This window comes from Miscanthus floridulus, chromosome 9 (assembly GCF_019320115.1).
Source record: "Miscanthus floridulus cultivar M001 chromosome 9, ASM1932011v1, whole genome shotgun sequence".
Taxonomy (NCBI): domain Eukaryota; kingdom Viridiplantae; phylum Streptophyta; class Magnoliopsida; order Poales; family Poaceae; genus Miscanthus; species Miscanthus floridulus.
Window position 1 is genome coordinate 88,558,879 of NC_089588.1, and position 16,383 is coordinate 88,575,261.

The window sequence follows — 16,383 nt, forward strand, 5'->3', positions numbered from 1 at the left end:
TCATGATAATGGAAATTGATTGGACAATCATGGTTGTCATGCCCCTGTCGATGAAAATCGTTTCGGTTTTCAAATGATAGACGACAAGGTTAAGGACAGAATAGTTCTAAGTGTCATTTAGTGTTGGAGAGACACTTAGAGTAGTTTAGGACTTTATTTTTCCTTTGGCCGTACTATTAAGGGAGGTATGGACTAGTAGCTTAACCTAGGCGAGTCTAATAGATTAGGTGTGGTGTACACTTGTCAAACTTAGCACTAGGTAGCACACGAATAGCCCTAAGATCGATAAAAATCAACTTCATTCACAAAGAATTTCGAATTGAAAGTAAATAGAGAGTCAAATAACTGACCGGACACTCGTTTGGTTGTGACCAGACGCAGCTTGGAGAGTCCGATCAGTTCATTTGATCGGTAGCAGCAGTCAGAGTGCGACCGGACGCTGGACACCAGTGCTCACCAGACACGACGCTAGCCGTATATGTAGCAGCGTGGACAGGCTGTTGACCACGGACCAGACGCTGAACAAAGAAATGACCGGACTCTGAGTGCCAGCGTCCGCTCAATAACAATAAGGTTCCAGAGAGGGTTTTTGATGACCGGACGCGTTCGGTGGGTGCTGACCGGATGCAGGCCAGAGTCCGATCAGAGTAAATGGCTCTTTCTGACACGCTGACGTATTACACTGACCGGTGCGTTCGGTCACCTTGATCGGAGCGTCCGGTCATTCCGATACTTCCTGAGTTGAACCTCAACTGTTATGTTTTGAATGGGAGGTATAAATACATATCCCACTCATCTATTTGAGGTCTCTTGTCTATTTGTTCAGCTGAGAAACACCTTTGGAGTGCAAGGAAGAGCAAGAGCCTAGTGGGGTGATTGAGATTTGATAATCAAAGATTAAGGACCTCATCAGTACATAGGGAGTAGCAAGTGTGCATCCACCTTTCTCGTTAGGCTTGTCTTGGTCAAATGAGAGTTTATGCTTGTTACTCTTGGTGATCGTCATCACCTAGATGGCTTGGTAATTAGGAGCTTGGTGATCATCCTGTGGAGCTTGTGGATGACTCAAGTCATGTTGTGAGCGATTGTGGGTGATTTACTTTGATAGAGTGTCAAAGAATCAGCCCATAGAGAGCACTTGATCTTTGCGTGGATCAAGGGGGAGCTACACCCTTGCGTGGGTGCTCCAACGAGGACTAGTGGGGAGTGGCGACTCTCCGATACCTCGGGAAAACATCGCCGTGTTCTGTTTCCTCTCTTTATTTTAAGTATTTACATTTGAGCAACTCATTTTATGTCTTTACATTCCTAGAATTACCATGCTAGAGTAGGAATGGAACCTAGGGTGTAAAACTTTTGTATGGGAGAACAATAGAAACACTTTCTAGACAAGAAGTGAAATGGGCTAGTTGTAGGGCTTAATTATTGCAAAAATTTAGAATTAGCCCAATTCACACCCCCTCTTGGGCATCTTGATCTTTTCAATTGGTATTGGAGCCTCGTGCTCCCTAAATTAGGCTTAACCTCCTAGAGCAAGATGTCCCACGGGGATGGACCCCCTCCTATCTTTGAGGGAGATGATTTTTCTTATTGGAAAATTTGCATGGAGGCATACCTAGAGGCTTTAGATGTTGGAGTTCTTAGAACCGCCTCACAAGGCTTCCCAAAACCTAAGGATCCCGCCAACCTTCAAGGCGATGAGGTTAACTACGAGAAGTGAAATGCAAAGGCCGGACACACTCTCTTTAGAGGCCTTTGCAATGATGTTTTTAACCGTGTGAGGAACCACAAAGACGCCCATGCACTATGATCGGATATTTGTGCGCTCCATGTGGGAACCAAGAGTGAGCGTGAGGAACGCTACCCCCTTGTGATGAAAAAGCTTAATTCATTTGAGATGCTTCCTATAGAAAGTGCCAATGAGATGTATTCACGCTTGAATGTTCTTATAGAGGAAGTCAATGGGCTTGGACTCACACAAATGCAACCCTCCGATGTTGTGAGAAAGATCTTGAGTGTTCTCCCTATTGACAAATATGAGCATATTGTGATGGTGCTTCATCAAGGTGATCTTTCCACCGCTACACCAACTCAAATATTGGGGAAGATCAATGCACATGAGATGTACATGCACATCACTCTACAAGATGGCTTTTCTTCCAATAAGAAGAAAGATTTGGCATTCAAGGCTAGCCAAGAGAAGAGGGGCAAAGCAATAGTTGATCACGATAGCTCAAGTGATGATGAGATTGATGATGCAAGTCTTGCTCTCATGGTGAGAAGAACTACCAAGATGCTCAAGAAGCTAAACAAGAATGGTGTCAAATTTGATGGCAAGAAGAAGAAATTCTTCACTAATAATAGAAGGAAGCCTATCTCAAAAATGGATTGCTATAATTATGGAGAATTTAGTCATCTAGCACATCAATGCCCCAAACCCAAGAAAGACAAGTACAAGAAGAAGTACAAGGGCAAAAAAGATGACTCAAGTGATAAAAATGATGATGAGAAGAAGAAGAAGCCATACAAGAAGAATGATGGCAAAAAGAAGGAATTTAACAACAAGAAGAAGAATGGCAAGGCATACATTGTTGGTGTTTACACCAAAATTTGGGAGTAGAGCGCGGGAACTCGCAGGCTTCCAGGATTGTGCCAATCAAGGAGTCGATTGAGTAAAAATTGATATCTGCCGGGTCAAATGTGACACTGGGATCGGTTCTCTCCGAATGACGTCAGCAGATAACGATGGCGAGATATGATTGGCATCGAGAAGATACATATCAAACTCTACAAAAGGGGAAAGATTAGAGTCCAAGTTATCTTAAAATAGAAATGTTTTCTTCATACCAAAGATTGTACTGAGTCGTACTTGAGTAGGATTCATTTTTAGGTCCCAGGTATAAATATCAAACCCCGGCTATTGTAAAAGACACACAATCAATCCAATACAAGTTATTTACTTTTTTTTGCTCCGGCCACCCCTTAGGAGTAGGAGTAGAGTAGATCTCGACGAGTTCTTCAGCAAGTACGACTGCATTGATCCGGTCGACCTCCACTGCTTGTTTGTAAGTACCGTCATGGCTTATACCTCTGTTCATACGGCTGCATCGATCCGGTCGACCTCCACTGCGACTCTGGTATGAGTTAGTTATCGACTCTTGTCTAGTTCAAGTCCGGCTGCATCGATCCGGTCGACCTCCAATGCTCGAACTAGATTAAGGTCAAGTTATCAGCTCTATCTAAGGGTGGCGCTCCTTCGGATAGATTCATTAAGTTACCGATATTACTCATTGCTTCCATTATTTATTTAATTACAGCAATATCACTTCGCTCTATTGGGATTAATCTAGATCGGCCTTATATCTTTTTTAACCCATCGTTTGTTAATCCAAACTGATCTAATCTGTACTTTAAACGATGAGTTATGTTTTATCGGCTGTTTTATATCAATCTTGATCATGCATAGCATGCGATTAAGGCATGTTTGATCTTGAGTAGATCTATTAGCTAGCGAAAACTGTTCCATGGACCGTTATCATGGCTTGTGCGATTCTGCCTCACACCCCCTTGTTAGCACCGTGGAGTGGGGATCGTTATTTGGTAGATCTGTTCTTGAGAGGACATGACCTTAACTGTGCGCTATGCCTGAATCGGCTGTTTTAGTCGATATCGAGCGCTGTCACGAACAGTTTGCATGACGAGATTGTTGAAGTAGGGATAGGTTGAAAGATATATTAGCCCCATGATCTTATTATTGTATTACGGCCTCCATGATTCTGCCTCATGCCCCACTGATATTAGTAATAAGTTAGGGTCGTCGAGTCTATTGTTGTTTCTATGGCATGTATGATTCTGCCTCATGCTCCACTGGTCATAGCGATAGATGAGATTTAACATGTTCATTAGATTTATCTCTATTAAATTGTTGAATGATGATGAACTGTTTCTTTCATAAGAAGGGGTTCGGTTACTTGCAGTTATTGGCTTAGCGTGAAGTAATTATTGTTAATATCTTATTGCCATTGACCAATATTTGTTTAAAGAATGATATCCATCCTGAACGATAACCGATTCTTCTTACACAAATCCATGAGCTTAAACCGATATATTCTTATGAATATGCTAGAATCGACTATTTAGTCGATCTCCTTTTATATCGGCTCTCAGAGCCGCAGATTCGGGACTGTCTGACAACACCGACACGTTCCGCCCTTAATTACTGATAAACTTTCTCTCCTTGTCAATTGCAGGGTCAAATTGACTGGCACGTCTCAGGAGGAATGCGCATGATCGACCACCCTTGCGCTGAAGCTAGGCGGATCTCCAGCTCCATCGAGCCTACCCTTCCGGCTTGCTTGTGTATCCTCGGCACGGGACAAAATTACCGTGGAGCGTGCCAGAAACATGTGTCGACACAGAACTTCATCCCGTACAATTACATTGAGCTAATTTTTATATATAATAGTGCTACAGGAAGGCCTTTTTAGAAACATATATGGTCATTATGTTTTTGGTAATTTAGATTAGATTAAGATATTATATTATATTATTTTAAATATGATAAAAGTGGATAATTTATTAAAATTCAAAGTCTATTGTAATTAACGAACTAAGCATACTGGTTGGGTTGTCATGGTGGAACCTGTCTATGCGGAATTCCGGATTTAAGTCATTGATTTGATACGGATGCTTGTATTTTTCTTAATTTTATTTCAGGATTTAATAGCTTTGTTCTTTCGGCGGTAGGGGATGTACACATAAACAACGAGACGTCTGTGATAGCTTCATCAACCTTAAGATTTATCGGTCTAACTAAGTTCTATGAAGGTGCTAATAAGGATAAAGTATGCAATATACTCCCTCCGTTTAAAAAACACAATTCTAGCTCTGAATCTGGACTAGAATTGCGTTTTTTTGAACGGAGGGAGTAGTACTGTATTAGCAATACTCCAGTGAGATAAGTCCGGGGCTAGCAGCTACCTCTCCTATATAAATCCACTCCGTGTGCCATCTGCAGTTTGATGTTCGAACCAAATCAAGTGCTTCCTTCTCTCTACTCTACGCCCTCACTCACGCGCACGCACTCGTCGCTCGCAACATGGTCAACGAAGGCACCACCGACGGCGCCAGGCATGGGCACGGCCGTGATGAGGTGACCATCACGGCCGTCTCGACGATGGCGCCGGCGCTGCCGGTGCAGGAGCACCGACTGCCGCTGTCGAACCTGGACCTCATCCTCCCGCCCATCGACGTCAGCGTCTTCTTCTGCTACGCGGACCCCGCCGGCGGCTGCAGCCACCACCCGGCCGCGGTCCTCAAAGCGGCCCTGGCTCCTCCAGTGCCAGAAAGCAAGCTTTCCTCAGGTGTACCTTGGCTAACCACTCTCAAATGTCAAGCTTAACCTCGCCGCCTTCGCGCCCTTGATCTCCAAGGTCGACTGGCGGCTCTCTAGGTGGCAGGCTGCGCTGCTCAACCACCAAAGCATGTTAGAGATTAATCTTGTCATTAGAGCATTGCATGTTTACGTTGTCAGTTGCATTTAAAAAATAATTGTCTGTGTGTAGTTCTCTGCATGTTTACATAGGAGTATACACGTTTGGTGAGAAGCCATGCCATGTGAAGTGGCAGTGCATGCTCGTGATAATTGTTGTAACATGTTTAGGCTGCACGAGAGATTAATTAGGAACTAGCCATGCATAGGATTCTATTCTGGGTCAAAGCCACGAAGTGTTTTCATGGCGGAAGAATAGGACGGCGTCCAGGGACTGGGCACTTGCATGCTGCTAGCATGTTTCCACGGTTGCACGTTGCGAGATGCAGCGTGAGTCTCGGCTGAGTGATTTTGGCTGGCCGTTTATTTCATGCATGTACTTGAGTTTATATATGAATGAAAAGCGACGGGAGTTGTGTGGCTTGCGTCAACAAAAGAAAACTGCTAGCTTGTGCCATTCTGTACGTGTGCGTGTATCTACCAAAGAGAGCAGGCGAGTGTTTGCGATAAACAATTGCTGGTGAGGGAGAGATTCCCAACATCAGTGAGGCAAGAATTCCAACAAAGCAGACTTGTTCTCATCAACTCAGTTCTAGACGGTCTGGCCACCTATATGATGCAGGCTCTCGCGCTGCCCCCGGGAATCATCTCGGCCATTGATAGCAGATGGCGAGCTTTCCTTTGGTCCGGCAAAGATAAGACTTCCGGTGCAAAATGCCTGGTCAAGTGGGACGATGTTCAGCGGCCTTCCTTGGAAGGAGGCCTTGGGGTAAAGGACCTTGCCACTCAAAATGCTTGCCTCCTTTTGAAGCTTCTCCACCGTCTTCACCATCCTGAACAGTTAGCTTGGGCTGCTTGGGTCAGAGAGCACAAAGACATCCTCAACATGTCCGACCATGGTGATGGCAGTCACTGGTCGGCCCTCAGATCCTTGCTACCAGCTTACCGGTGTATCACCAAGGTGCAGCTGGGCGACGGGCGGACTACGTCCTTCTGGCATGACTCTTGGTTTGATGGTTCGCCTCTCGCTACTGTCTTCCCCTGCCTTTTCTCCCACTGCACGAAGCCGGATGCCTCTGCCTCCGAGGTCCTCACCATCGGTTTGCAACCGATGTTGGTCTCCAGGCTGTCACCCCAAGCAAGTGAAGAGCTGCATGCCCTCAATGAAATGATCAGCAACATCACTTTAACACAAGCTTCGGACAGCAGATATTCCAAATTTGCCGGCCAGCTGGGAACTCTCCATGCTTCAGCCGTGTATCAGGCATCCAAGACCATGGGCTCCCCGTGCAATTTCTCTAGCTTCGTTTGGAGAAACCGAGTGCCCCCAGGGTACGTTTTTTCGGCTGGTTATTGGTAAACAACCACATACGGTGCCGTTACAACCTCCACCTCAAGCATGTCCTCGACAACGACATTTGCCAACTCTGTCGTAATGCGGCAGAGACTGCCGATCACCTCATCTTTCGCTGCCTGGTTCCTTCGGCTTTCTGGAATCATATTGGCTGGACTGGGGTCAACCTTCCGGAGCCAACTCACCTATGGGAGATGCCACGGCCACCACATATCCCGGCTAAGCACTTCCTGATGATGATACTACTGTGTTGCTGGCAGATTTGGAACCATCGCCACGACGTCGTCTTTCGCCATCAGCAACCCTGTCTGAGCCGCCTCCTGTACAGCTGCAGGGAAACATGTCGCCTATGGAGCAGCCGCCTTCGTTCCCAAGACCGTTCCATTGCTGATCACTGGTGTAATTTATTTGTCATGAATTAATGCCCTGTACGATTAAGACCATGTAAACTCTAGGTGCCTGGCACCCTCCATTTACCAGCTTGCCAAAATCTATGGAAAATCATTCAGGTGGGGCTCTCCCCCCTCCGATGAAGTCTTCAAAAAAAAAAAAAAAGCGGCCCTGGCCAAGACGCTGGTGGCGTACTACCCGCTGGGCGGGGAGGTGGTGGCCAACGCCGCGGGTGAGCCGGAGCTGCTGTGCAGCGGCCGCGGGGTGGACGTCGCGGAGGCGACCGCCGACGGCACCCTGCTGCCGGACCTGCACCTGGGCCTGCCCGACGAGAGCGTCGAGCCGCTCGTGCCCAAGAAGAAGGCCGGCGTCATGTCCGTGCAGGTTCGATCCATTTACAAAAATAAAATAAAACTTTCATCGCTACAAAAATAAAATAAAATCTACAGTTACATGCACGGAACTAGCAGTACAAATTTACTTTGGAAATTGGAAAAAACACAGTAGTACAAATTTACTTTGGAAAAAAAATACAGTTCGACTGCGACGACTGGACTGGCTGGTAACATGGCATCATGTGGCAATATAAATACTCCAGTTACACGTACATGTACGTGCATCGTGTGTGCATATATAAGAATAGTTAGAATTTAGAACAAAAGCTTGCTAGTAGATCCGAATATTCGATCGTCAGTAAACCGTTTAACCGTGTAATCATGGTGAAACGCTACGGGTGTCTCCCATGTTGACCGTGCACCAGGATTGAGTGGCCGCTTGGTTACGGGCCATAGCTGGCTAGGCGGCGTCGCTGTTGTGCCGCCCAAAATGCACGTTACAATTTGTGGTGAGAATTGGACCCGTTTGAACTGCAGATTTCTATGGCCGTCCACGTCTAATCATGAACCAAATATCTGCATAAATTTTGGTGGCGCGTCTCAGCTGTGGCGTGGCTTTCCGAGGCCGGGGACAAAAACGTGTGTTTCAAACAACTCCATTTACGAGAAACGGACGTGCACCATGTACGTGCGCCATGCGCGTGGTTACCTACGTATACGGTTACAGAATTTTATGGTTCACCAACTCACGAAGATTCATTTCGATCCACCCAAAGTTCACCTAAGAAGAAAAGAAAAAAAAAAGGTGATCTCCGTTTACAGATTTTAGGGAGATTCCATGTGGCAGTCAACTACTTCAATCATGTATCCAGGGCTCCAACTGTTGGAACCGTAGGATCATAGATCTAGCCATAGCTTATTCTATACGATATAAAAGGGAGACACAGTACATCCTAAGCATGTATAGAACGAACTAGCGAGAGACAGAGAGGGTAGGAAGATGGTGGTGAACCTGACACCGCGGAGGGGGAAGGTCCAGCGGACGCCATCGGGTTCGTTGATGATGTCTGCGCACGGACAGCGACGGTCGGTGAAGATCGACGGCGGCGCAGTGCAGCGGTGGAGGAACTTCCCGTCACTGGCTGCGCCCCTCACTTAGATCGGGTTTAGGGTTTTGTCGGTGGGGAGGTCGGCTCAGGTCAACCTCGTGATTAGAGCCGCCGGCCCCCACCTCTTTATATAGCGCAGGGTGACAGGGGCCCTCCAGCCATGGTGGGCTGGGCGCCCCGATCAGGGCACAAATCAAAGGCCCAACTGGGCCGTTGGGTCCAGTTAGGTTAGAGATCAATCTAACAATCTCCCCCTTGATCTCTTTCCATCTTTCACTTTCATATTCTTTACTTTTGTTCATTCCATTACAGATTAGGGCATAGAGCATGTCTCATCATCACGGCCTATTGCCGATAGATTTAACAGCTACAACACACTACTCTGTTCTGAAATAGATACTTATCTTTGGGCCTTCTTTTGTCCTGGAATTATAGGCTTTCCCTTAAACCCATGACGGCTACATGTTCTCTGAACACGTTGGGTGGTAAGCCTTTTGTAAGCGGATCCGCGAGCATCTTTACTGTACTTATATGCTCAAGACATATGACTTGATCCCAGACTTTATCTTTCACAACATAATACTTTATGTCAATGTGTTTGGCAGCACCACTTGACTTATTGTTGTGAGCATACTGTACTGCCGGATTATTATCGCAGTATAACTTTAGTGGTCTATAGATGTCGTCAACCACCTTCAAACCGGGTATGAACTTCTTTAATCAGTTCCCCTGCCCCGTTGCCTCATAACACGCTACAAACTCGGCATACATTGTGGACGATGTAGTGACGGTTTGTTTTGAGCTTTTCCCTGAAATAGCTCCCCCCTGCGAGAGTGAATACATATCCAGACGTGGATTTTCTATCATCTCCCGCATAATCAAAATCTGAATATCCCACTATATGGAGTGAATCAGATCTTCTATACGTCATCATGAGGCCTTTTGTTCCTTGCAAATAACGCAAGACATTCTTTACTAATTTCCAGTGTTCTATTCCAGGATTGCTTTGGAATCTGCCAAGTAACCCGGTAACAAATGCCAAGTTAGGGTGTGTGCATACTTGAGCATATTGCAAGCTTCCGACAGCTGAAGCATATGGAACCACTTTCATTTGATCGATCTCATATTGATTCCTGGGGCATTGAAAATCCCCATATCTATCGCCCTTGACTATAGGAGCAGGTGAGGGACTATATTTATGCATACTGAATTTCTTTAAGATCTTTTCTATGTATGCCTTTTGTGACAGTCCTAATACCCCTTTACTTCTATCTCGGTGAATCTCGATCTCTAGAACGAACGAAGCTTCACCAAGATCTTTCATATCAAACTTTGAGGACAAAAACTTCTTTTTCCCCAGTAGTAGACTGACATCACTACTAGCAAGTAAGATATCATCCACATACAGGACAAGGAAGATGAACTTCCCATTTTTAAACTTTGTATAAGACACAATTGTCCTCTACATTCTCTTTAAACAGAAAATTCTTTATTGTCTGATCAAACTTCAAGTACTACTGTCTTGAAGCTTGTTTCAATCCATAAATGGATTTCTTTAGGCGGCATCCCATTCGTTCTTTTCCTTCCATGACAAAACCTTTCGGTTGTGTCATGTAAACATTTTCCTCCAAGTCTCCGTTGAGAAATGGCGTCTTTACATCCATCTGATGTAATTCTAGATCGTAATGTGCCACTAATGCCATTATGATTATGAAGGAATCCTTATATGAGACAGGAGAAAAGGTCTCATTGTAATCAATCCCTTCTCTTTGCGTAAAGCCTTTTGCCACAAGTCAGGCTTTATATATCTCTATATTCCCTTGAGAGTCAAGCTTTGTCTTGTAGACCTATTTACAATCTACTGTTTTGGCTTCTTTAGGAATTATCTCTAAATCCCAAACTTTATTGGCATTCATTGATTTCATTTCATCTTCCATGGCCTCAAGCCACTTTGATGAATGATCACTTCTCATGGCTTCTTCAAATGAGGTGGGATCATCCTCCATTTGAAATTCCTTAGTGTTGTACACTTCATAATCAACAGGAATAGCTGATTTTCTAACTCTTTGAGACCTTCTATGGGCCTCCACATTTGGCACATCTTCTATTTGAGGCTATTGTTGCTCCCCCTCATTTATGGCAATAGGTTCTACAGGATCCTGAAGAACAGGTTCCTCATCATCATTCATTGTTGCCACAAGCGGGATAACAACAGGTGCTGGCACCACAGTGTCTTGCACTGTCGGTGCAGCAACAGCAGGTAGTGAGAAAAATGGCTCATGAATCATCGGAGTGGGTGCATACACCCGGTTCTCTTCAAGGTCAATTTCTCGAGCTACCATGCTCCCCGTCTTCATTTCATCCTCTAGGAAGACAACGTGTCTCGTTTCCACAAACTTTGTATGTCTATCTGGACAGTAGAAATGAAAACCTTTTGACTTTTCTGGGTAGCTAATGAAATGACAATTTACTGCTTTGGGATCTAGCTTCCAAATGTTTGGGTTAGATACTTTAGCCTCAGCAGGGCTCCCCCCCACACACAAGTGGTTTAGTGAGGGTACTCTTCCTGTCCACAACTCATACGGTGTTTTGGGCACCGATTTACTTGGTACTCTATTGAGAATATGAATGGCGGTTTTTAACGCCTCCATCCATAGGCTCAATGGTAAGGTGGAGTAACTTGTCATACTGCGCACCATATCCATCAGGGTACGATTACATCTTTCAGCTACTCCATTCTGTTGAGGTTCGCCTGGTGTTGAATACGGGGCAACTATGCCATTCTCCTATAAAAACCTTGCAAAAGGTCCAGGAACTTGGCCATATGGGGTATGCCGACCGTAGTACTCCCCTCCATGGTCGGACCTGACTATCTTAATCTTTAAATTGTGTTGGTTTTCAACTTCTGCCTTAAATATCTTAAATTTATCCAATGCTGCTGTTCTTTCTTTGATTGGATAAATATAGCCATAACGAGAGTAATCATCTGTGAATGTTATGAATGAATCATAACCATCCATGCTCTTTACGGGGAAAGGACCACAGATGTCTGTGTGAATAATCTGTAGAATTCCCGTGCTTCGTTTGGCATCTTTCTTAATTTTCTTTACATACTTTCCTTTTATACAATCTCTGCATTGTTCTAAATCTGAGAGCTCTAATGGAGGATGAATATCATTCTTAACTAGTCTTTCTATTCTCCCCCTCGAAATATGGCCTAAACGACAGTGCCATAATTTCGACAACGCATCGTGAGCTCTCTTTCGTTTTCTGTTTACATCCGCAGATGAGGATACATTCACATTGTCGCACGCAACATTCCCATTATCGCATACAACATTCACATCATCACGTAGTGATAACAGATAAAACTCATTTTGCAAGATAGCATGACCAACACATGCATCATTATATGTTATCTTACATTTGCCATTTCCAAAATGACAATCATAACCATCATTGTCCAAACATGAAACACTAATCAAATTCCTCTGTAGGGAGGGAACATAAAGAACATCTCTAAGTATGAGTTTGAAACCATCAGCTAGCTCTAGAGAAAGATCACCAATGGCTTCAACTTCTGCTTGGACTCCATTTGCGACTTTAACGTGTCTTTCGCTTCTTTGCGTAGTCCTCGTCGAACGGAATCCCTGTAAAGAATTAGCAACATGAACAGTTGCACCTAAGTCAATTCACCAAGTAGATTTTGAATACTATATATACAGGGATTCATTTATGAACGTAATAATGTTATCACCTTTCTTTGCCATAATCATCTTTAGGTAATCGGGACAATCTTTCTTATAATGTCCCGTCTTCTTGCAGTGGAGACATTGATCTTTATCCACTATGAACTTATTTTGCTGAGGCTGATGCAGCATGGGAGCTTTTCCCTTTGACTTTGAAGAGGAGTTAGCATTATTATTCTTTTTCTCATTATCTTTCAGATAATTGATAGTGCCACCATTGCCAACTTTCATTCTCTCCTCCTCTTGCACACACATGGCCATGAGCCTTTCCATGTCCCATTTCTCGGGCTGTATGTTATAGTTGACAATAAAAGTGTCAAACTCTTTTGGCAAGCAAAAACCAGATGATAAGGAACTCATCCTTGAGAGCCAGATCCATTGGTTTTAGCTTGGATGCCAAATGGCTCATCCTTAGTATGTGCTCTCTTATGCCACCATTGCCTGAGTATCTCTCTGTCACCAGCTGCTTTATCAGCTGGGTAGCATATGTCTTTGAAGAGCCAGTGAACTGACTCTTTATTCTTTTGAGATACTCAGTGACGGTGTCACACTCTGGGATTGAGCCCACAATTGTAAGCTCAATCGTGTTCTTTATCACAGCCAAACACTTCTTGTTGGCAGTGACCCATTTCCTATGCTCAAGGTCATAGAATATTCTTTGGGATGCAAAATCCCACTCTCTGGTTGCCCAGGCGGCATCAGACTCGTTTGTCTCCCGCACCTGTGCCATAGGCTCTGTGGGACACGGTGTGGTGACTACCCAGTCCACCTCAGCGAGGATGAAAGCCAGGTCGATTTTTTTCTTCCACTCAATGTAGTTATCACCTTTTAGAGTGGGGATTTCTTTGATACAACTCATCAAGTTGTATCCTCCTGAAAACACAATTCATATATATATATATATATATATATATATATATATATATATATATATATATATATATATATATATATATATATATATATATATATATATATATATAGTGAGAACATAAATAATAACAATAACAATTGTATGTCTTAGTTCAACGTTGGTCAAAATTAAAATATACAATTGTTCTTTACATTAATTCTATATCACCGTTGGGCAGAAAATAGAATTGATGCAAGACAAAACATCATAATATTGCCATTAATCAACGTTGGTCAGAATAATAACAATATTATAATCAATTAAAACATACATGGATTAAGGTGAATATATGTATATTCAAACAAGACCTTACGTGGAAGCATAGGTAAGGGTTTCTACATTTCCACCCATTAGCTAGCTAATAGGCTACTAGGGTTCAAATCCTGCTGGTGTTTAGGATTTGCACACATACAAGCTAAGTGATTTTAATAATTTATTTGTAGACATGTTGTATGAGGCAATCTCATGGGTGTGCAATTGGTGGTGGATTGTTGTTTTTGTTATAACAAAAAAAGGGGGCTTCTTGGTTTCGAGCGAGCTAATTTTGCAAAAACCATAAAAAAAAATTTAGTAAGAGTTGCGGTATTCAGCTTCCGATCCTAACACAAAGATGCAGCTGAATAAACTTGTCACGAACTGTTGCAAACTACACAGCACAGCACTATACTTGTACATGCACTTTTGCTATAATCATGGCATCATCATTCATCACTGTAGTTCTAGCACATGCGCGCAGGTGACCAGGTTCAAGTGCGGCGGCACCGTCGTCGGGTGCACCTTCGACCACCGCGTCTGCGACGCCTACTCCTTCAACATGTTCCTCGTCGCGTGGGCCGCAGCCGCCCGCGGCAGCTCAGCGCCTCCGGCCCCGTCCTTCCACCGCTCGTTCCTCGCGCCGCGTGAACCAGAACCGCTCAGCTGCACCGCCGGCAACCTCGCGGATCGCCTCTTCGTCCCCGTGAGCCTCGCGCCGGCCTTGCCAGACACAGCCGCCACCAACCGCATCTACTGCGTGTCCGCCGACGACGTCGCGGCGCTTCAGGCTTCGGCGGGGTCCGGGCGCACGAAGCTGGAGGCGTTCACGGCGCACCTGTGGCAGCTCTACGCCAAGGCCGCAGCGGCCTCTCGGCGCCAGCAGCAGTCGTGCTGCATGGGCGTGGTGGTGGACGGGCGCACTCGCCTTCGCCGCGACGGCGCCATGGAGGCCTACTTCGGCAACGTGCTGACCATCCCCTACGGCGTCATGGGTACCGACGCCCTGCGCGGCATGGCGCTCGCCGACGTAGCGGGCGACGTGCACCGGTGGGTGGCGGAGGCCGCGACCAGCGAGCACTTCCGCGAGCTCGTCAACTGGGTGGAGGCGCAGCGGCCGGAGCCCACGGTGGCGAGGGCGTACCTGGGCCGCGGCCACGGCGGCGAGGACGCGATGGCCTGCGTGGTGTCCTCGTGGATGCGGCTCCCCGTCGGCGAGGTGGACTTCGGGTGGGGCCGGCCGGCGTTCGCATCGTACCACTTCCCCTGGCCCGGCGGCGCCGGGTACGTGATGCCGATGCCGAGCGCGCGCGGGGACGGCGACTGGGTGGTGTACGTGCACGCGGCGCCAGAGGTGGTGGAGGTGATGGAGGCCGAGCCGACGGTGTTCAGAGCGCTGGAGGAGGCTAACTACCTGTTCGACTGGGCGGATTGAATAATTAAGAGCGCGCCTGGGCGGCTGGGATGCATGCTAGCTGCTGGAACGTGATGGCGCCATCGTGATATCGTCGTCCGTGCATGTGTCATGTGTCATGTGTGTACGTGTCTGGTTCGTGGTTTACGTTGTTGGGTTCCATCCATGTTACCGTGTACGTGTGTGCCGTGTAACACGTACGCAATACTGTGTGGGGTGTATGTATACGTACGTGTGGAACTTCGGGGTAAAGTGTAATTAATAATGCCTTGTTGGATGCGTATGTATTGATTTCAATCCACACATGTTGAAGTAGATTGAAGTAAAATGAAGTTAAATTCTATTCCATTTCACTTCAACACATATAGATTAAAATAAATACGCATGCATCCAACAAGCCCTAAATGAGGTGTTCCTGCTTCCTATCGCGTACCTATCATGAGGGAAATGTCGGGTAAAAAAAGACCATAACAATTATAATTTACACATGTGTTTTATGACATCTAAAATATAATATTTTGAGTGTGATCGTGATGACCCACGCCAGAGAGTCAGCTAAGTCCGTGATATGGCATTGTGGCTCATATTCAGCCCGCCACATGTTGGGGGTCCTTTCCTCCCTGCAAAGCATAAAAATGTGAAGCATCTAGACCCTCAGTTGGGTTTCGGTGATTAATGACAACACGAGATTACTATGACTAACGTGTGTTTTACAGAGGCAAATTGAGTTATGTCATGATAATGAAAATTGATTGGACAATCATGGTTGTTATGCCCCTGTCGATGGAAATCGTTTCGGTTTTCAAATGATGGACGACAAGGTTAAGGACGGAATAGTTCTAAGTGTCATTTAGTGTTGGAGAGACACTTAGAGTAGTTTATGACTTTATTTTTCCTTTGGCCGTACTATTAAGGGAGATATGGACTAGTAGCTTAACCTAGGTGAGTCTAATAGATTAGGTGTGGTGCACACTTTTCAAGCTTAGCACTATGTAGCACAGGAATAGCTCTAAGATCGATAAAAATCAACTTCATTCACAAAGAATTTCGAATTGAAAGTAAATGGAGAGTCAAATAACTGACCGGACACTAGTTTGGTTGTGACCAGACGCAACTTGAAGAGTCCGGTCAGTTCATTTGATCGGCAGCAGCAGTCAGAGTGCGGCCGGACGCTGGACACCAGTGCTCACCGGACACGACGCTAGCCGTATATGTAGCAGCGTGGACAGGCTGTTGACCACGGACCAGGCGCTCAACAAAGAAATGACCGGACTCTGAGTGCCAGCGTCCGGTCAACAACAGTAAGGTTCCAGAGAGGGTTTTTGATGATCGGACGCGTTCGGTGGGTGCTGACCGGATGTAGGCCAGAGTCCGGT

At 45.5% G+C, this 16,383-nt stretch overlaps 1 protein-coding gene across 1 annotated transcript; it reads left to right on the forward strand.

The window, feature by feature from the left end:
• The first annotated feature begins 5,042 nt into the window (after positions 1 to 5,042).
• Positions 5,043 to 15,259, forward strand: LOC136482344 (coniferyl alcohol acyltransferase-like). The gene is made up of 3 exons (XM_066479551.1): positions 5,043 to 5,317; positions 7,398 to 7,619; positions 14,078 to 15,259. Exons 1-3 carry the CDS (start codon positions 5,099 to 5,101, stop codon positions 15,026 to 15,028), a joined length of 1,392 nt encoding a protein of 463 aa, XP_066335648.1. The 5' UTR covers positions 5,043 to 5,098; the 3' UTR covers positions 15,029 to 15,259.
• The last annotated feature ends 1,124 nt before the right edge of the window (positions 15,260 to 16,383 follow it).